A 22306-nucleotide genomic window follows, 5' to 3' on the forward strand; every position below is an offset into this window, starting at 1 on the left:
GCGCTGTTCCGCTCTGTTCCGCTCGCACGGGCTTTGTCTGATGTGGCGCCGCGGCATGCTTTTCTTATTAGAGGTAATCTCTGCCTCCAGGCCAATGGTTAATGGAACATGCTCTGTGCAGGAATGGGCTGAAGGGAGTGTGTGTGTGTGTGTGTGTGTGTGTGTGTGTGCATGTGTCAGCAAAAGGGAGAAAGTGAAAGTGAGAATATCACTGAAGAAATGTGAGAAACATGCATGTTGTGTTTTGTTAAAGTGTTGGTGTGTGTGTGTGTGTTAGAAAGAGAGAGAGTTTCTATTGAGGTTTGTTCATGTATTTGAGCTAGACGGTCAGAATGTGTCCTTGCATATGTGTGTACGTGTGTGTGTGTTTCAGAGAGAGTGAGTCTGTAGTGGTATTTATTGGAAAGGAGTAGCGTTACATATTTTGGCGAGGCCTTTGGAAGCCGTCCTCCCCACATCTTTGTGTGTGTGTGTGTGTGTGTGTGTGTGGAGCCAGAGCGGAGAGGCCGCCGGGGGAGAGGTTGGGTAGCGGTGGTCACTCTGCCACTGTCTCCGCTGCGGCCTGCGCGCCTGTGGCCTGGCCTGGGTAATCCAGCCTCCAGCTCTCCCCCGGGGGTAGAGGGGGGAGAGGACCTCAGCATGGACCCAGCCAGAGGGGCCTATTATCAGACCCTGCAGTCAGTCTGTCTCCCCTTCCCACACACTCACACATAGACATTTATACACTTTACACACTTACACACATAAACGCAAACATACACTTACAAACACACACACACACACACACACACACACCTACACACACACACACACACACACACACACACACACACACACACACACACACACACACACACACACACACAAATGCATATACACATAGGCATGGCGTGTCCGACAGCCACTCTGACTTGGGAGTCCAGCTCTGGTTATCTGATCCTAACACAGTGACCCATAGACCCAGTCATGCTGTAACTTCCTAAACACACGCACCGCCACAGAGCAGCCCTGCTGCCTGGACACTGTTGCCACTGAGGCCAGCGCAGTATCCCTGCAACACTCTGAGCTCGGCCCGCGTGAGTGACACCTTCTAGGAAAGGCTCAAGACTCAGGAGGCTGACTGACTGACTGATTCACTTGCTAAGAGGGGATCAGTGGCTGTTGCTGCCGAACATGTGTTTTTTTTTATGTGTGTGTGACGGGAGGAAGCTGCCACTGTCAATTTGTTTCACTTACACACACACACACTCACACTCACACCCTACCCCCACTCCACCTTTCTCTCTTAATAGCACCCCCCCCCCTGTCCCCCTCCCAAGGGAGCGCGTGTGTGAGCCAGGCGTCCCCATGCTCACTAAACTAACACACGGCGGGGTGTCGCATTGATTATGTCCCCCTGGTTTGACTGGTGAGCTCCGGCGATCGGGCCTTCCCTCACCATCTGCTCCTGACCCTCCACCGCCCACCACACCTCCAGTTGGAGGGGAGAGTAGAGGGGAGTGGGGGGGGAGTGGGGGTTAGTAATATGGAGATGATGAGGACTGGGCTTTCCCTAATGGAGCCTCCCAGGCATGTGGGGATCCCCAAGCTGGCTGGCCCTTAGGCAGCTTGCTGAGGGGGTGGAGGAGGTGGTGGTGGTGGCTATAGGAACAGCAGTAGCAGCAGTAGCAGTAGTGGGGGTGAACAGTGACCTGGGTGATGGTGTACTGTCTATATAGTCACGCCATGCCAGGCTTGGTGGGGTTTTTCTTAATCTGTTGAGGTTAAGCAGTGAAGGGCATGTATGCAGTTGGGGGTATGAGGCTTGTGTAGACATGTAAGCAGCATTTACCATGATTCTCAGACATGTTTACAGACATATAATACATAGAGATATTAGATATATTTACACATGCAGACACGCAAGCATGCTCATTCACAGACACACACACACACACACACACACACACACACACACACCAGCCTCACAGGATTTAAGTCTATATAAATCACTTTCTATCCATTCTGCTTAGAGGATGAGTGCCTAGATGAAAATCCTGGATTATGTATTATCAGTCTTAGTGTTGTATGTTTGCGTCAGACTGTTTATATCTGTGTGTGTGTGTGTGTGTGTGTGTGTGTGTGTGTGTGTGTGTTTGTGTGTGTACCTGAGTGATTGTGTTGAAGGCTGTGCAGTGCAGGCAGATGAAGGGGCTGATAGATAAAGTGCTCTCCCCCCTCTCCGCGATCAGAGCTGTCACAGCCCATCCGTCATGTAGCGTTGCCATGGGCAGCCGCAGGTCAAACCAAGGCCTTGCTCCTATGCTTCCGTGGTGCTCGGTATGTGTGTGTGTGTGTGTGTGTGTGTGTGTGTGTGTGTGTGTGTGTGTGTGTGTGTGTGTGTGTGTGTGTGTGTGTGTGTGTTGGGTGATCTCATCCAGTGCCCATTTTAGCCTGACTAAAAGAGCCAGTCCTCCTCATTGCTGGATTAACCCTTTCCTTCCCCTTCCTGACTCTGTGGAAACAGTAAGGTTACCTCACTATTTCCCCCTATCTCAGCATTCTCTCTCGCTCTCTCTCTCTCTCTCTCTGTGTGTGTGTGTGTGTGTGTTTACTGAGTGGCCCGGTCTCTCTCTCTCTCTCTCTCTCTCTCTCTCTCTCTCTCTCTCTCTCTCTCTCTCTCTCTCTCTGTGTGTGTGTGTGTGTGTGTGTTTACTGAGTGGCCCGGTGTCTCTCTCTCTCTCTCTCTCTCTCTCTCTCTCGCTAGTGTGTGTATGTGTGTTTGTGTATGTGTGTGTACTGAGTGGCCCGGTCTCTCTCTCTCTCTCTCTCTCTCCCTCCCCTGCTGTACTGTTTGGCTGTGTTTTGTGTCTGCGCTGATGGAAAGCAAGCGCTCCATCTGGCCCAATGTGCCGCCCCGCTGTCCTACCTGACGGCCCCATTCTGCTTACTGTACAGCACTGCTGCTTAAGCACGCCCTGCATTAGTGCCCTACGCCCGTGCCACTGTGTTAGTGTCCTGTGTTAGTGTCCTGTGGTAGTGTCCTTTGGTAGTGTCCTGTGTTAGTGTCCTGTGGTAGTGGCCTGTGTTAGTGTCCTACAGTAGTGTCCTGTGGTAGTGGTCTGCGTGGTGTGTGTTGGTGGTGTGTGTTGGTGGTGTGTGTTGGTGGTGTGCGTTGGTGGTGTGTGTTGGTGGTGTGTGTTGGTGGTCTGTGTGGATGGTGTGTGTTGGTGGTGTGCGTTGGTGGCGTGTGTTGGTGGTGTGTGTTGGTGGTGTGCGTTGGTGGTGTGTGTTGGTGGTGTGTGTTGGTGGTCTGTGTGGATGGTGTGTGTTGGTGGTGTGTGTTGGTGGCGTGTGTTGGTGGTGTGTGTTGGTGGCGTGTGTTGGTGTGGCCAGCAGGCTGCAGCTGGGTACGGGGCTCCACTCGTGCGCTGCAGTTGAATTGCCGAGCTGCTGTCCCACAGGGAACCCTGATGAAGTGGCCGTTCCCTTTTGATTGGCTAATTTTTCGCCCATGTGACTGCCACCTGCCTCCTGCCCGCCCCATTCATCCTTCACTCTTGCTTGAGTTCTTTTTGTACCCCACCCAACCCCCGCTCTCTTTCTCTCTCTTTTCCCCTCTCTCTCTCTGTCTGCCTCTTTCTCTCTTCCACTCATTCTCCTCTTTTTTATCTCCTCTCCCCACTCTCCTCTCCTCTCTTTTCTTTTCATCTCGATCTTTCTCTTTCATCTCCCTCCCCTCTGCCCTTTTTCTCTCGTTCTCTGCCTCCCCCTCTTCCCTCGCTCTCCTGGCTTGTGGAAAGTCGGCCCAATCTGAGCCCTGCTCATGCGGAAGGGAGAACACCCTGTGCCCCACCCTACTCTTCTCTCTCTCTCTCTCTCTCTCTCCTCCTCTCCCGTTCTTTCTCTCTCACACACACATTCTCTTTCTTGCTTTTCCTCTCTCTCCTGCCATGTCCCACCCCCTATTTATACAGCTTATGGGGGTGGAATGATTGCAGCAGGTGAGTTTTTCTTCTTTCCTTTTTCCCAGTCTCTCTTCTTTCCTGCGTTTTCTTTTCCTCCCTTCTCCATATCCCCCCGTCCCCTGCTCCCCCCACCCGGCCCATTTACATGCAAATTGGCAGTGCCTGCCTCTGTGCCATCTGCTCTGGCGTGAGTCTGGGCATGGTGTGTGTATGTGTGCTGGAGAGCCTTCATGATGGGACCCTTGGGACACACACACACACACACACACACATAGGGACCTCACAGTGTAGCAATAGTGTAACAATAGGGTGTGTGTGTGTGTGTGTGTGTGTGTGTGTGTGTGTGTGTGTGTGTGTGTGTGTGTGCGTGCGTGTGCGTGTGTGTGTGCGCGTGTGTGTGTGTGTGTGTGTGTGTGTGTGTGTGTGTGTGGGTGTAGTAATTGATAACTGATGAATGGTCTGGGCTTCCCACTGTATGGTGTGGTGTGGTGCTGTGGCGTGCTGGCCAGGGTGCCGTCCGTGGTACTCAGTTGGGGGTGAGTGAGGGCGAGCGCCAGTGAAAAGAACAACGGCCTGCAGACAGAGAGGGAGAGGGGGGGGGGGGGTCTGAATTCTGCTCCAGAGCCCACCCTCAGCACCCTTGCACCCCCCCCCCCCCCCTCTTTCACCACACACACACACACACACACACACACTCTCTTGGAGGGATGTGTGTGGAAAAGGCCCCAGACAGGAGTTTGGCCTCTGGGCATGGAGAGTGAGAGTGAGAGTGAGTGAGTGAGTAAGTGTGTGGGGTTCATCAAGGTCTTTCCACCTCAAACACACAGGGCAAGGTGAGGGCTCACAGACCAGCAGACGGGAAATGGAGCCGTCTGAAAAAAGAGAGGGAGGGAGAGAGAGAGTGAGAGAGAGAGAGAGAGAGAGAGAGAGAAAGTGAGAGAGAAGAGTGAAACGAAGCGCTGAGTTCAGCAGCCATCTCATTGTTGTCATTTCTGTGGTGGAGTCTCAGGGCCTTCTGGGGTGTTTCGGCTCCTACAGTCCTCTTTGGCATGAAGCTTTCCTCCCTCTCTCTTTCCCCCTCTCTCTCTCTCTCCCTTTCTCTATCACTCTCTCTCTCTCTCTCTCTCTCTTTATCTCTCTCTATGTTACTCCCTTCATTTTTTCTCAGGGCCAGACAGGAGCTCAGCCCTGACAGAGGACTAACATAGAGAAACTAAATCTGTGGAGGAAAATGTAGCTTGGTTATTGACTGTTGGAGTGTGATGTTCCATCATAGCGCTGAGCCATGGGGGACTCCTCTCTGAGCGCAGACACAGTCATATGTTTTGAAGCCAAGGATTCGCATTTTTGCGCTGCTTTGCATTCAAAATAGAGAACAGCAGGCTACAGACGGAGCACCTGAAACGCAGATCTGCATCTTTGCATCTCCTGTGAGGCCGCATGGGGGTGCAGCCTGGGAGGAAGACGGGTGGTGGTGGGAGGGGTGGTGTGTGGTGTGGGTGGAGGTTGGGGGTGGATGATAGTGGGAGGGTGTAGCGGGTTTATGGTAGACTGTTTCAGGCAAAAATATGATAAAATATACATTTGAAGTTGGTGTGGCGCTCCCCCGTGACGCGTTCATTAACATGTACATAATAGCGCTACACTTCGCTCGGCTTTGGAGCGCCGGCCCCCCTGCTGATACGCTATGCCTTTTTTTACATTTTTCATGTTGTTCGGCACGCCCCCACACTTTTGTGTGGAGACTGTTATCGTTCTCGCGTTTGTTCGCTTGCCTCATCTTTCTCTTGTTATCCTCTTAAACGGTGCCTGGTGGTGGTGGTGGCCCTCTGGCTTTATCTCTGCGTCCCCTCTGATATTAGGCCTTAGTTTGTGCTCATAAACACATTCACACCCTGGGTGACACACTGTAATGTGATAGTCCTCTGTTTCTCAATTTTTCATATAAACACATAGACACACACATAGATACACACACACACACACACACACACACACGCACACACGCACACACACAGAGACACACACACACACATACACACACACACACACACACTCTCACACACACACCAGGGCTTAAAATTCATTTTTCAAAATGGGGGGGAATTCCCCCCTTAGGTTATTCATGTAGGGGGGATTTACACAATTTGGGGGGGAGGGGGGATCGATTCTGATACCAAGTCAAGAATTGCGATTTCAATACTTCGATACTTTTTTAAAAAAAGTGTTTGATTTTGGGGCCCCCACCACCCTGACGTCATCAGTAATATATACTGTAGTGGGATCATTCACAACAGTGGACATCCTAGATTCTGCTTGACTCTCTCCACACACACAAACACACACTGAAAATGATAGCTTATGTGATGTGTTTCTATCATATATTTTTGAATTCATATAGAGTGTATTTATTTAATAATGCATTTTTTTTAAAGTATAGCATTTTACTAGTAATTACTAGTAGCTAAACATATTTAGTAATTTGAATGCCTCATATTGACGTTTAACCTATAACACTTAGGCATATCTTTAATGTGGTGTGTAGGTCCAATTGAGTGCACATTGCTGATGAGTAGGTGTAATTGAGTGCCTGTCACTTTAAGAAAATACGTGAGAGTAATTCTATGGAGTAATTAGCCCCCCTTCAACCTGACGGTTTTAGGCTATAGTCGCTAGTGAATAAAAGTTGTGCATAGTGCGGTATGTGTATGCAAATCATTATGTTTTCTATGTCATTAGATACAATAAATGTTCAAAAAACTAACATGTCGAAGACAATCTTTCTGGGATCAAGTGTTGACGTGACCTGAGCTAGCAGGATAGTTACCAAGGAGCTCTTTCCAGATGTAAAAGTTTGCCATGGTAGCGTAGCCTATTTGCATAAGCGCAAAGTGGTTCTCTCTCTCTCTCTCTCTCCGTGTGTGTGTGCGTCTGCATGAGGCTATGTTCAATTCAACTCGGTAGTTGATCAGTCCGGTCAATAGCACCGCATTCACGCCACTTAATGATTAGGCTATATTAACGTCATCAGACAGGCTGTAAAAGTGTATGCGGGAATTTCTCGCATTATGATGGCTAGAGTTGCGGGACTTGAACAAATTATGCGCAATACCCGCAATCCCGCAGTGAAATTTAAGCCCTGCGACACACACACACACACACACACACACTCTCACACATACACACACACACACACACACACACAGACACACACACACACAGACACATGCCTGGCTGGGCGTTCTCCCTTCTCCTTCAATCACATGCTACATTTTCTTCATTTCTCTCAGCGTTTCCCCGTCTGTGTGTTGTGTTGCGTGATGTGTGTGTTAAGGCGGTTGAAAGCATGACGGTATTCTCTGAGGAAGAGGAGGAGGTGGAGGGGTGTGTGTGTCTCCCGCTGTCTTGCCTGAAAGAGAGAGCCCTCCTCAGGCTACTGAGGGCCAGCCAGCGCCTCCCCTGCTGGGGCTGGATGGTTGTGTAAAAGTGGGGTAATCACCAGTAAGTGATGCGCCTCGCCAGTGTGCAGTCTGTTTGCATGTGACTGCTTGTGTGTGTGTGTCTGCTTGTGTGTGTGTGTGTGTGTGTGTGTGTGTGTGTGTGTGTGTGTGTGTGTTTGTGTGTGTGCAAAGGCAGGCTCTCTCAGGTGGCTGGCACCAGATGGATGCTGCTTGTTGTGCTGTTACTGATGTTGTTTATCGGCACATCAGTGATGTGCTACCCTCCTTCTCTCTCTCTCTCTCCCTCTCTCTCTTGCTCTCTCTCTCTCTCTCTCTCTGTCTCTCTGTCTCAACACACTCTATTTTCCCCCTCTCCTCCCCTCACTCCATCCATTCCTTGACTGCCCTCACTAATTATCCTGTGCTGTTTGCTCGTCCTCCCCTAAATATCCTTTTGTCCTTTTTTAGCTTTTTAAAGTCGTACATTCAAAGTTCACCTCACCTCATGTGACGCATCAGTGTTTATCAGAACAAGTGAAGCAGTTTAGCTCTCAGCTCTTTTCTGTTTTCTCTCCTTTTAGTTCTTCCTCCAGCCTCTTTGTTACCCCCCCTCCCCTCCTCCTCCTCCTCCTCCTGCTCTCTCTTTCCCCCTCATTCCCTTTTCTCGTCATGAGCGCGGGAGTGTGACTGCTCAGATTGTTCCAGTAACAGACCCTGCTACCTAAAGGTCCTGGAGGCTTGTTCCAGGAATAGCAGGCGATAGGCATCACTCAGCTCTATGGCTCTTTTTGTGCATCTCTGTGTGTGTGTGTGTGTGTGTTTATGTGTGAGTGAGTGTGTGTGTCTTCTGGTAAGACAGGCTGACTCAGAGGAGTCTGTGTGTGTGTCTGTGCGTGTGCGGAAGGGAAGGCTAGGCAAGGCACCCCTCTAGCACTGTGAGGTGCTGTTCTGCTGGAGTGTAAAAGCTGCATTGAGGAGCCGGAGGTTGCCTTTCATCTCTGTGTGTGTGTGGTGTGTGTGTGTGTGTGTGTGTGTGTGTGTGTGAGTGTTGTGGTGTGTGTTTGTGTGTGAGTGTGTGTGTGAGTGTGTGTGAGAGTGTGTGTGTGTGTGAGTGTGAGTGTGTGTTGTGGTGTGGTGTGTGTGTGTGTGAGAGCAGTAACATACCACAGATCAGATGATCCAGTCGGAGCTCCAGTAGACTGCATCGATCAGGCCTGGCGAGGCCCAGTGGGGGGAGCTCCTGAGTGGGGAAGAGAGAGCGGTGGCCTGCCTGTCCTGTGGTGGATGTGATCATGCCTCCCTCCACATCAATCCCGGAGCATTCTCTCTCTCTCTCTCTCTCTCTCTCTCTCTCTCTCTCTCTCTCTCTCTCTCTCTCTCATACCTCTCTCCTCTCTCCTTCTCTTTGTCCCTCTCCCTGGTTCCATCCCGTCTCTCATTCTTTGTCATCCCCCTTTCTCTCTCCCTCTCTCTCTCTCTATCCCTCCCTCCATCTCTTTCATCTGAAAGCAGCAGACATGACAGAGGCCCAGTCAGGGCCCAGCTCTCCCCTAATGAGCCGATCTGTCAGCCCATGATCTCCTGATGGGCCTCCACCAGCCTGTCTGTCACCGCGCCCCCCACTGTTTACAGATCAGCGCCAACACGCGCATGCCAATGAGGCGGCTTCGCCGTCGCAGTCGCTCCCCGTCTCCAACGAGAGAGCCACGCTCTGCTCCGGCGCGGAGGAGGGAGCCGTGGGTACCCTGCGAGGACTGTGATTACGGTGGGGAGGGGTCTAATGGGTATCTGTTACTGGGGGAGCAGCCGCTGTGTCGGGGTAGTACAGTGCCTGGAGGCTTGGCTGGATTGAGCACAGGTTTGTGTGAAGCGTGGAGAGGTGGGGGTGGAGGATTGTGTGAGAGGTATTCTGGTATTCTGCGAGGCTCTCTGGAGAGCACTATGTTTACCATGGCAGAGGCAGGGCCGCAAGAGAGGGAGCAAGATGTTTCTGGAACATGACATGTTACGCTGCAGTAAGCTTGTGCGTGCGTGCGTGCGTGCGTGTGTGTGTGTTTGTGTGTGCGTGTGTGTCTGTGTGCGCGTGCGCGCTGCAGCCATCGAAGGACAGTAGGTTGTAAATTCCAAAGGCGACATGGCTGCAGGCGTGGTGTAGCGCTCATCTATGAGCCCTGCGTGGTCTGTGTGAGTTGAACGCTGCGTGATGCAGGCCAGTCATCCCTATTCCGGGGGGGGCGTTTGCACTGCGTGGTCTCTGCGGGCTGCAGATAGCTGCTGTTTAACATGCACAGTCCCACAGCTCATTCACACGCCTTGCCCAAAATAGATGGACATGCTGTACACGTTTAAGTCGAATCTCGTCGGTTTTTTTTTCTAATGTCACGAAAGCACAAAATGCCGCCAGCGCAGAATACCGGGAGAAGGGAGTTGATGTTTGGACTGAGAGAAATGATGATAGGGAGAGTTAGAGGTGGAGAGAGAAATAGAGAGAGATGGCGAGAGGGAGGGAGAGAGAGACTACAAAGCCTGAGAGATGAAACAGTCCAATCAGTGTATGTCTCTGATCTATGAGGTGGTGGAAGCCTTCAGCTCTAGCAGCAAGAAATGCAGCAGAAATGGGATGAGGAAGAGCATTTAAGGCTTTGTTCTAAAAGGTGGCTACTTCTGCGTACACATTCATTTATATGAAGTTTTATTTTTCCTCTGTGTGTGTATGTGTGTGTGTGTGTGTGTCTGTCTTTCTGAGTGTGTTTGTTTGTTTGATGGATGGGTGGTTGTGTGAGAGGGAGAGAGAGGTGAGAGAGAGAGAGAGAGAGAGAGAGAGGGTGGGTGCATTTGTGTGTATGTGTTGCTGTGGTCTGTGTTATAAAAGAAGTGTTAAATTTGCCCTTGTTGAACTGCACAAGGTGCTGACATTATTTGAGTCAGATAATCTATCACACCCACACACGGTGAGACAGCGGATGTCAGGATTGGATAGGCTCTGGGTTTCTACCTGTCACACCTGGTTATCTGTGCTCTCTCTGGGACAGGAGCCAAACTGATGAAGATTATTAATGAGGATCGGATCAAATGGCTCACCTTTCGCGATGTTGAGTCTTTCCAAAGTCTGAAATCCTCATGCCGTGTCATATACACCTTGTCAAGTTGAACTTTTTTCAAATTCTCCATAAATACTCACTGTGTGTTTGGGAAATATTCTTACTTCATCTGTCGACATGTGCAACGTTTAAACCTTGAATTTTGTCGTATGCATGTATTCTGAGGAAGCGCATTCAGACTAACAATCCCAGCTCAAGGGTACACACTGCTGTGAAAACTCTTACACGTCTAAGTGATCACTTCACATTCTTAAGTCTTTGTGTTCGCTCCACCGTTGCCTTGGTCACCGAAGCCCTGCCTGAGCTGAGCTACTGCTGAGGCTCTATAATTAGAATCCAGAATGGTGCTCGCTCTCTTTCTCTCTCTCTCTCTCTCTCTCTCTCTCTCTCTCTCTCTCTCTCTTCTGCGAGTTCCCTTGCGTGGTAGGGGTGGTGTTTGGGTGGGGCCACTACACCTGAGCTCTACAGCCCTCTTCGTCTCTCTGGGTTCATAATCCTGGAGGGAGGAGCTGGAGGTGGGATGGGGGGGTTAAAGGAGCCCACAGGAACAAACAGAGAGCATTTTACAACCATTTTTGTGTGTGTGTGTGTGTGTGTGAGAGAGAGAGAGAGAGAGAGAGAGAGAGAGAGAGACAGAGAGAGAGAGAGAGAGAGAGAGAGAGAGAGAGAGATGTAGAGAGGGCATGTGAGCAGGTCGTGAGGTAAACTTAGAGTGAGAGAGCAACAGAGAGAGACAGAGAGATGGAGTGAGAGTGAGAGTGAATGAGGGAGGCCGAGAGTGCTTCATGGGTCAGCCGTGACTCACTCCAGTGCTCTCCACAGCAGGAAGTTTGTGAGGTGAGCCACGTATGACTCAGCACGGAGGACCAGGAACTCAGAGCAACACAGGGACTCCTGCACCCAACACCCCAGCAGGACAGACTAGAGGCCACTCCTCAGAGCCAGCATGGACCAACACTCACCTACTCACACACTCACTCACTCATACATGTACACACAGAGACACACAGAGACACACAGAGACACACACACACACACACACACAAACACACACACTCAGACACACACACACACACACACACACACACACACACACACACACACACACACACACACACACTCTCTCAGACACACACACACACACACACACGCACTCTCTCTCTCAGATACACACACACACACTCAGACAGACACACACACACACACACACACACACACACACACACACACACACTTAGAACGAGCCACCATCTCTCAACAGTCTCATTTAATCTGCAACAGTCTGGAAAGTTCTGAGTCATTTGTGTAACGGCGTGTTGGGCAAATCTCTCTCCAGTCCTCGCCATGTGACAGGTGTCTGGCTGAGCAGGTGTAAACACCCTGTGGGGGCGCGTGTGGTTGGAGCAGACAATGAGCGAGCTCAGGTGGAGTAGAGGAGCGCAGTGGAGCCGGGTGGTGTGGGGCAGGGCGGTGAGGTGCGGTTGGGGCTGAAGGGGGTGATTAGGTGGAGGAGGGAGATGAAAGGGGAGTGCGGTGGAGAAGAGGAGGCAGCGTCTCTGATGTGGCACACAGCCCGTCTCACCCGCCGACTTCACACACACACACACACACACACACACACACACACACACACAGCCTTTGTAGTCCACGGGGCGAAACATGTCTGGGAATGTGTGTGTGTGTGTAGTGTGTTTGTGTGTGAGCAGAGGGAGAGAGAGGGGGGTTTGACGCCTCAATGGGATTAAGCTGACAGGAGCTCTAAAACGGAGTCATCAGTTTGTGTTGCGGGGGAAAGCACCTCATGCCATGTAGGACTGTGTCACCGTCTGTGTGAGAGAGACATGCCATACTCTATAAATGCATTCGCACATGTGGGAGTAAAGACTATATTCTCCATGCTGTGAATTCACACACACACACACACACACACACACACACACACACACACACACACACACACACACACACACACACATACACACACACGCACACACACACACGCACACAGAGAGTGTGGTTTTAAAAAGCCAGGTCAAGACCTTGTGATTACCTTAAGCTGATCTCTCATCTCGTCTTATCATATATGCCCCTATAAATGGGAAGTGGTGGTGTTGTGTTATGTGAGTGAACCAGGCAAGAGTATTTAAGGTGAGTTGAGGCAACTCTATAAGTGTGTGTGTGTGTGTTAGTTAACTGGAGCGTGTGGTGACAGGACTCTTGCTAAAACTGACAGCGGTGTCTGAAATGTGAGCCTCCTCTATGAGGTGTCGGGGGGCTGGGCTGGCCTGTGTGTGTGTGTGTGTGTGTGTGTGTGTGTGTGTCTGTGCCTGAGGAGGTGTGAGAGAAGATGTGTGTGTAATTACAGTGCCACTCTCACACACTCACACACACAACAGGAGGAAGTTGGTTTGGGTCACACACACTGCAACCAGCTGCTGCCCTTTGTCACTGCAGGGTGTGTGTGTGTGTCTGTGGGGATGCGTAGAAAAAGTCTCATCAAGCACATGCTAATCAGCTTCTGTGTGCCCTTGTATACAAATATAGACCGTCGGGTCTATATCTGTTGTGTCTGCGAACACACCAAGTCATTAGCACAAGAGCTCCTGTGTGTGTGTGTGTGTGTGTGTTTCTGTGTGTGTGTGTGTGTAAACAGAGATGTCTTTTGTCAGGTCAATGTGTCCGTTTGTTTGTGTGTGTGAGAGAGGAGTATCTGTTTGGTGATGACCAGGCAGGAAGAGATCATGTTACTCCATTCATGCCACAGTCCACAGTCCCCCTCTTACTCACCTGTGACATCACGTCTGGGGCTGCCCCTGGCACTTTAAAAGTTCAAGCCCTCAGCGTCCTGCTCACACACTCACTCACTCACTCACTGACACACACACACACACTCATGCCGAGTGTCATCAGCTGTGCAAGAAGGTCTTCTAGCTACTGTTTGGTTTTCCGTGCCGTCATTGGAGAAGTACTGCTGAGTCTGCAGCCATCATGCAGGGCGGCAGCTGCTAAGGTAAGACCTGCCTCGGCCTTGGCCTCACAGGGCAGCTGATTTCAGAGCAGGCCAGGGATAGAGACGGGCCAGTCAGCTGCTGTCTGAGACTGACTCCAGATCAGTAAATCTGTAGCCTGGAGGATGGGGAATGGGGCTCTGTGGATCACATGCAAAAGAGAGAGAGCGAGAGAGATACTGGAGCAGGAGGTGAACTGTGGGGCTGAAGTATGTCTAGTGTTTCAGTGTTATGTTTAACTTCATTACAACATGACTTCACAGTAGAGTGGTCAGAGAGAAAGACATACACAGTAGAATAACTCATACTAAGGAACTTAATTGCACCGAAAGAAATGAAATTAGAAATACAAATGGTAAAACATGAACTGAATTTTCCCCAGTGTAATAACTGCTGCTCTGGCTTTGGAAAACTCAGTGGAAATGGAGCTGAACTGCACCTTTGCTTATTGCCATATGGGATGCAGTGGAATGTGCTGATGGCGGAACCGTGTGTAGGATGCTGATAAGTGCTGTTAGTCTGTACTCTTTCTGTGCCTCTGACCTTAACTACACACCTGGAGACTGTGCTGTTCTACTCTTCCTCAGGATAATTTATCTTGCCAGTATGCTGTGAATGTCTGTCACAGGCCGATTGTTTTTACTCTCTCTCCTGTGTGTGTGTGTGTGTGTGTGTGTGTGTGTGTGTGTGTGTGTGTGTGTCCACCGTATCGTTCCTCAGACACTGTTGGCATTGGCACCCTCCTGGCTGCTGCGCTCTAGTCTCTCTCTGAGTGTTTGTGTGCAGATGGTTGACATAGCAGTCCGCTGACTGCTGAAGCTGAGTCTGGGCCAGCTCTCTCTCTCTCTCTCTCTCTCTCTCTCTCTCTCTCTCTCTCTCTCTCTCTCTCTCTCTGTGTTATCTGTCCAGGGTTGTCTGTGCCCACCACCGCCGCTGCCTGCCCGCCCACTCTCCCCCACACAAGTTCTGGGCACTGGAATAACACCTCCTGCCCCATGCCCACCCCTGACCCCACCACCGCTCAACGTCTCCCCCTCCTCAGCCCGACTTACGTAATGTTGTCTGGTTAAGAGAGGGCAGCACAGCGGGCATGCAAATGTCCACTCTGGGCCTGGCATGAGAATGGGCACTGGGCTTGTTGGCGCTGTAAAACTCAACAAGATTTTAGTCTGCCCATTCTAAGGCTGCCCTTGTCTCCCTCTTGAAGGTGTGAAGTTGATTTAAAAATACGCTTGTGCTCACATGTAAAGCTGTGAATGTAGTGCGTCTGGAGAGCCTCCCTCTCTTGTCTACAGTATCACATAGACTCTGATGTCAAGAGAAAGGAATTCAGTATTGTTCGAGGGGTAGGGTAGCCTACATTTTGGTCCTGAGTGAATAAGCTCTGTGTGTGTGTGTGTGTGTGTGTGTGTGTGCGCGCGCGCGCAACTGCGCGTGTGTGCCGGCTGTGTGCAGTTTTTTGTCCCTGAACACAGTTGGTAGTTGCTAAAGTGTGTTGCTGTAATCGCTGTCTTGTGAAGCAATTTTGAAGCATAATTGCAGAGGGAGAACCTGCCACACAAAGTGATGCAGATTAAATGTGTGATTCATTTGTGGAAAAGTCACAATAAAAACTTCTGTCTTCTGAACCCAAAATAAATGTGTCAAAGCTACATAGTTAATTGCCTGTTTTGACAAAATGAATGGGAATTTTTGTTCTATGCTGATTTGTTTCCGTGCATGAATAATGAACTTCTATGTGTGTGTGTGTGTGTGTGTGTGTGTGTGTGTGTGTGTGTGTGTGTGTGTGTGTGTGTGTGTAAACCTGACTGATGTCGTTGTCAGTGTTGATGAAGATGATGGTTGACTGTAGTATCAATAAACTGAGTATAAGCAGTATGATTAATTGGCTGTTTTGACAAAACACATTGATGGCATTGATTGTGAGACTGTGGCTGTTTTCCTTGTGTCCCTGCAGCAGTAGCATCCGCCTGCGCTGAAGATGTCGGATAATGGGGAAGTGGAGGACAAGCCGCCCGCACCACCCATGAGGAACACCAGCACCATGATCGGAGCCGGGGGCAAAGACGCCGCCCCACTGAACCACGGCTCCAAGCCCCTGCCCCCCAACCCCGAGGACAAGAAGAAGAAGGAGCGCTCCATCCGCTCCATCCTCACTGGAGGAGGGGACAAGAGTGAGTGACCATGATGGTGACTGCAATCCCTGGGCTTAGTCTAGGCCAGAACTGATCTAGGGTCTGCTTTTTTCCTGAAGAGCCTCTCCTGTAGCACCCACTGTTAGAGCCTCATTATAGCCTAGTATAGTCTGAGGAGGCCTTTCATTAGACTCTAAATAAGCCAAGCATGTCCATGTGTGACTGAAACCCAGGCGTTTGTTTGTCCTGCATAATGACTGGAGCACTTGCTGTTTATGTTGTCTAAGTACAGCACTGAACAGTCCTAGTTGTCTTAAAATAGGCACCAGCAATTATGTGCTCCATCATATCTTTGGTAGGATATCTCTACATCTCTGAGTGGCTAATGTGCTGTGGACGTGTTGCCGGCTCACTATATTCCGACTCCTGCCTGTCAGTCTCTGCGCTGGCTAATTAGGTGTGGTGGTGCTACAGGTTCAGGTTTCCGCTTCCACAGGCCCAGTAATTATCAGCTGATTAGCGGTCTTAAGGGGCCTTGGGCATGACGGCGGCGGACAGCTCGGCATCTGGTAGGATGAGTGGTGCTCAGCGCAGGAGAGGAGCGGGGACCGGTTACAGTGAGTCAGGTCCTGACCAAGGCTCCGTCTATTCCCCGAATTTACACTTGGGAGGGAAAATAGTGGACACTGTGGAGTCAGTTTGAATGAAGCTTGATCAAAACAGCCGTTTCTTTTTTTTCTGCCATTTTCATCTTTTCTCTTTTTTTTAATCTTGTTTCTCACCCTCTCCTCCTTTACTCTCTCAGCCAATAAGAAGAAGGAGCGCCCGGAGATTTCCCTCCCGTCGGACTTTGAGCACACCATCCATGTGGGATTCGACGCCGTCACTGGAGAGTTCACGGTAAGAGGGCGCTCTGAGTGACCGTGCCACGGCTACACGGCCTGACCGCTTGCCCGCTTGCCCGCTTGACCCACATAATCGCATGACCAAACACTTACAGCAGAGATGAGCACACGTACATCAAAGGCAAACGCTCACACACATGATGATGGCTCAGGCCTCGCTCACAGAGATGAGCGTCTATACTTCTCATGCTTGCACACTGGCCATTTAACAGGCCAGTGACTGGCATATAGTACTATTCTCAGCATGAATGGTGCCCATATAAATTTTCCAATTACAGCTTCAGAAATGTTATCTATCTATACAAATATTCTAATTCTAAATCTATAAATGTTATTTATCTATATAAATGTTCCAATCACAGCTGTTTGTTATACAGAGTATACCAAAACATTGGGAATCGGTAAGGGATGGCAGTATTATTAAACTTAATTAATATAATACTTAATTATATTACTACTTAATATTAAACAATATTGTATTTGTTTTGTCTGTATATACTGTCATAAGGCTGTTGGATATGACAGCATGAGGTATATACTATATTCTCTACGGTATACACCCGCTGGAACTTGACATCAGATTTCATGGTTGCATGACCCCATAGATGGATGTGCCCTTGCAACTCAGGGTTGCTTTTGAACACCTCGGAATTAAATGTTAATTGAATGCAGGCAAACATGCAGAAGAGAGTAAACCTGAAAAGAAGCCAACCACTGCTATACTGTATGCAAGTAAACACACCTAAATGCCAAGCTAGCAGTTATCATTGACTGATTTTTAGGTACTGGTATTTGTGACATGGCTGTGTGAAATGTCAGCTAGATCACCTGGCCAGCCTCTGCATGCAGCGCTGATTGAAGCCGTTCATGATTTTGCTCGTAATGTGTATTTTTGCCTGTTGTGTGAATGCCATGCTAAATTCCATTCGGCTTGACGCACACTGCCAATTTCCTCTGAAGAGCACTGCCAGCTTAAGCATTCACAGCGTCCCACCACGGCCTGCTTACTGTGTGGGAACCACCACTGTGTGGGAGATGCACACCTTGAGCCAAACCAGGAGAAAATACTCAAACCTCTAAAGAAATGTTTTTGAAGAGAGACTGAACAGAGATTGATGACAGAGAATGATAGTCCGCCCATCGAAGGTTGTTTTGGAGCGTTGTTTATTTAAACACACCAGTGATGTGTGCGTAAAGTGTAAAGCTGTGCGTTTGACTAGGTGGTCCCTTCACAGAGGACAGACACTGTCACCCCTCCAGCTTCCAGCCACTGTGAGTGGCCCCTCTGTTCTCTCACCTCTATGGGGGGAGACCGAGGTAACGTCACCACTCTGCTCCGCACCACGGTGGCACGCCCCTGAGGCACCATGGGTAATAAGGGTTATAATGAGAGGTTGGGGATGTCTCTCTCTCTCTCTCTCTCTCTCTCTCTATCCTCTCCTCTCTCTCTTTGTTCATCAGGACCACAGCAGGGCCCACTAAGGGAGGTGGCTCAAATGACTTTATTGAATTAGCTCCCCAAACTGACGGCAGGAGCTATTGAGCTAAGCGGTGGCGTGAGCTCTTCACTTAGCCCTGTGAAGCCAGACCTCTCTGACTCATCTCCTCTGTGTGCATGCGTGCATGTGTGTGTGTGTGTGTGTGTGTGTGTGTGTGTGTGTGTGTGTGAGACTGTCTTTATGAGGCTTAGCCCATGAGTTGTCGGGGGGTTTACAGGCCCCCCTACAGCAGCTGGCTGCCCCTGTGTCATGCTCCCATGCCTCTGTTGTGGTGAGATCAGTTTGCCCACTGCAGTAACTGGTGAGGTCCTGTCCTTTGGTTACCTCATTTTTTATTTCATTCAGTATCCTACACCTTTTTTCCTTGAGCTTCTTTGTCTAGCAGTATCTGGGACATGGATATTCTCTTGACTAGTTTCTCAAGACATCACATCCACTTGAGTACTCATGTATCTGATTCCACCACAAAATATTTCATACTGTACACACACATGCACACACACACACACACACACACACACACACACACACACACACACACACACACACACACACACACACAAGCATGTTCTCTGACCAAAATTCCTATATCCCTATTATTTATAATAGATAGGTTGTATGTTGGAGGCTCTAATGTCGGACTGTTCTGCCCGCTTCCAGCGTGAGCTGAGGAAGAGAGCCTGAGCGAGCCCTGACCCAGTTCTCTGGCCACTGCAGGAAAAAAACACTCCATCTCTCATTATTTCTCCCAGGTCTGAGAGTACTCCTAATGTGTGTGTGTGTGTGTGTGTGTGTGTGTGTGTGTGTTGCTGTAGGGCATGCCAGAGCAGTGGGCTCGGCTGCTGCAGACTTCCAACATCACCAAACTGGAGCAGAAGAAGAACCCGCAGGCCGTTCTGGATGTTCTCAAGTTCTACGACTCCAAAGAGACAGCCAACAGCCAGAAGTACATGAGCTTCACAGGTGAGCTCCGCACCTGAACCTCAAACACACTTCCAGCACTACCAACATTAGCTGTTGGAACCTATTAACGGTTGCCTAATTGCTAACGCATCCCCCTTGTCTATTTCAGATAAAAGCTCAGACAATTACAACTCCTCGGCAGCCGTGGTGAGTAGTCAGCCAATAACCACTTTGTTTTGTAAAGTGTGTGTGTCAGAGAAATACACAACGGTGCTAAAGACGTATCTAGATGTAGACAGGAGTTAGTGGCTAGTGCTGTGACTAACAGGTGGAGTTGGACTGATGGTGATGACTGAGTGAGCTCCCTTAAGCGCCCAATGAGCGCTAACTAGGACACATGTGAGAGAGGACTGATAAACAAACGTAAACGCTGAGGGCAGGCAGACGAGGCCTGGGGTATGAAAGGAGGACACAACAGGAAGGAGCAGAAGGTGGAGGAGGTGGAGGTGCAGGAGGAGCGGAGGGATGGGCAGGAGCAGAGGGATGGGCTGGGAGAGGATGTACTGTACCGTCATGGTGCCCCGCTGGCAGACAGACAGGAGGAGAGGAGTGGCTCAGGGCCAGAGCGTGGGTCTGTGCCAACTGTAGCATCTCTCTGCTTCTGCCAGTCCTGCAGATGCGCCCTGCCAGGCTAGCTTCCTCCCTCTCTCTTCATCTCTCTCTCTCTCTCTATCTCTCTCTCACACTCTCTCCCTCTCTGTCTCTCTTAATTTCTCTCTCTCTCTCTCTCTCTCTCTCTCTCTCTCTCTCTCTTCCTCTGTCTCCCTCCCTCCCCCTCTCTCTCTTCCCTGCACTGTGAATCAGCATCTTTTCCTTTTCATTAAGAGCCAGTATGTGCAGCCTGGCCTCCGCCCTGGGGTGGGGGAACAGGCGGACACCAGCGGGGGATCGTTGGCTACTGACCACGGCCTTTGAGGCAGCCAGGCTTAGCGTTAGCACGCGTGGCCAGTGTCAGTGGGTTTGTTGGGAATCGGGCCTGTTCTGAGTCAGGTGTGAAGGATGTGGCAAATTTAGATTACAGCAGCCTGTGCTGTGGCCGAATGTGTAAACAGATGGAGCTACAACAGTCAGGAACATGTCATCTAGGCAAGAGAGACAGAAGGTTCCGGAAACCAAAATAGAAAGATAGTTTCCCTTTAGTATCAAATTTACCTGGTTAAATAGTAACCAAAGTTGATTTCTCCTGATAGAAACTCTGACTTATCTCGGATCAAAGTTGCTGATTGTGAATTGCTGTGTTTGTTGGATTTTTATGACTGTGTTGAAGTGTGAGTCAGTTCTGTTTGCATTCGTGGCATTGCGGGCCCGTTTACCGATATGGCCAACCTCACGCCCACTTCCTGTATGGCTCGTCTGTCGCCCCACAGAATTCCAAGGCGGTGTCAGAAACCCCCGCTGTGGCCACTGTCTCAGAGGACGATGACGAAGATGAGGCCACTCCGCCACCTGTGATCGCCCCCAGACCGGAACACACAAAGTCGGTGAGTGGGCCAGGAAATAGCATCATGTCACACATCTCACTGTCTTTGTCTCCATCTATCTATCTATCTATCTATCTATCTATCTATCTATCTATTTGTCTATCTATCTATCTATCTATCTATCTATCTATCTGTATCTAATATACAATCAGTTTTATTAGCCAGATGCTTTAACACCAAACTACTGCCCCACAGTCTATCTCTGAGTCTCAAGTTGTGTCTCAGTACCAGGTCTGGTTAAGGGGCTCTCTGTCTCAGTACTAGGTGTGGTTAAGGGGCTCTCTATCTCAGTACCAGGTGTGGTTAAGGGGCTTTCTGTCTCAGTCCTGTCTCCTCTGACTCCTGCGTGTGCCCTCTCAGACTGCCGGGGTGTTGTGCTCTAATGAGGCCTCGAAGTTAGCCGAGTGCCTCAGTGCCGTACAGCCAACCTGTAATTGGGTTCAGGCAGGGTTTAGTTGCATCAGAGGTTCTCTCTCTCTCTCTCTCTCTCTCCTCTCTCTCTCTCCCTCTCCCTCCCTCTCCCTCTCACTCCCTCTCTCTTTCTCTCTGTCTCTCTCTCTAATTCAAACCTGCTATATTAGCAGGACTGTTTAGATACCAGTGATGCCAAAACACAAAGAGCAATGAAAGAACATACAGTAACATGAAAGGCACATAAGACTCCTTCCCTCTCTCTCTCTCTCTCTCTCTCTCTCTCTCTCTCTCTCTCTCTCTCTCTCTCTCTCTCTCTCTCTCTCTCTCTCTCTCTCTCTCTGCACTGGGGGCTTAGTGTTGGCCCGGATCAGGAGGCGAGGGGAGGGTGGCAGAGGAGACGCGCCTCACTGGATCCCCTTGATCAGCCCGGAGAGCATCACAGGGCCTTGGAGGGAGCTCTGGGGCGGCGTTGGGAGGGGTCGGGAGGCGGGGGCGTAGCGGGTGCAGGGGCTTGGCTTTGAGGCGCCAGGCTGATTAAAGGTTGCCTCTGACGTTCCTGCAGCGTTGATGGGACGTTTCAGGAAGTCCTGGCAGCTGACAGGTGGGGCTTGTTTTCCAGGAGCGGCGGCAGCCCCTTGATGTTCGAGGGTGGGTGGGATGGATGGGTGGGGGGTGGTGGGGTCATGTGGGGTGAGTGGTGCAGAGGGTGGTGCTGGGCTGTTTGATGGGAGTCTGTGAGATGAAGGGTTTGCAATTGCAGGGGGGTGGGTGGTGTTTAAGGTGGGGCCCTTTTCACTCACATTGGAGTGCTATTGCTGAAGAAACACACACACACACACACACACACACACACACACACACACACACACACACACACACACACAAGGTATTTCCATCCCTTATCTAACACAGTTTTCCGGGTACCCTTGAGAAGGGCTTCTTTGGGCTCAAGCAGGTTAGCCACTGATACTGAAGGCATCACAGTTAATGCCCAGCGGTGTGTCTCCAGGCTGTCGCATGGGCAGCTGCTCAGTGTAGTCCTCTCCTGTCCTTCTCCGCAGTGCCACTGTCAGCAATTACCCCAGGACTGTCAGACATCTCTCTCCCACACCCATAAATCTCGCCCATAAAAATGACACTCTTCCTCACCAGGGCCCGCCTTTGCAAAGACCTATTTTTGGCGTAATGTCACAAAATGCATCATTTACTGCTCTGAGCGCTTGTGAAAAAATACAACCCACGTCAATCCTCCTCTCTCACCACGTCACTCGGCTCTAAATACCCCGAAACGAGTTTAAGGTTTTTTTTAACGTACTTTTGAGCGGCCATTCTCTTCAAATATAGCCGTAATTAGTTTCACTAAGAATGTGCTTGCATTCCCACTGCTGGTCAAAGGTGATGGAGACTAATTTA

General features: G+C 50.1%; 1 protein-coding gene across 4 annotated transcripts in view; it reads left to right on the top strand.

Annotated features, from left to right (window-relative positions):
* The window catches only part of pak1 (p21 protein (Cdc42/Rac)-activated kinase 1), a 44327-nt gene that overhangs the window by 12518 nt on the left and 9503 nt on the right, over window positions 1-22306 (top strand). For 3 of the 4 annotated variants that reach the window (XM_042063453.1, XM_042063454.1, XM_042063456.1), the window contains 5 exons: window positions 15454-15670; window positions 16437-16531; window positions 18851-18998; window positions 19108-19145; window positions 20366-20479. In XM_042063453.1, the coding sequence (XP_041919387.1) occupies window positions 15478-15670; window positions 16437-16531; window positions 18851-18998; window positions 19108-19145; window positions 20366-20479 (588 nt within the window). In that variant the 5' untranslated portion in view covers window positions 15454-15477. Of the gene's footprint in view, window positions 1-13347; window positions 13499-15453; window positions 15671-16436; window positions 16532-18850; window positions 18999-19107; window positions 19146-20365; window positions 20480-22306 lie in introns of those variants that run through there. The other variant, XM_042063455.1, reaches the window with a different exon arrangement.

The sequence above is a fragment of the Alosa sapidissima genome, chromosome 15 (genome assembly GCF_018492685.1).
Source record: "Alosa sapidissima isolate fAloSap1 chromosome 15, fAloSap1.pri, whole genome shotgun sequence".
Lineage (NCBI taxonomy): Eukaryota > Metazoa > Chordata > Actinopteri > Clupeiformes > Clupeidae > Alosa > Alosa sapidissima.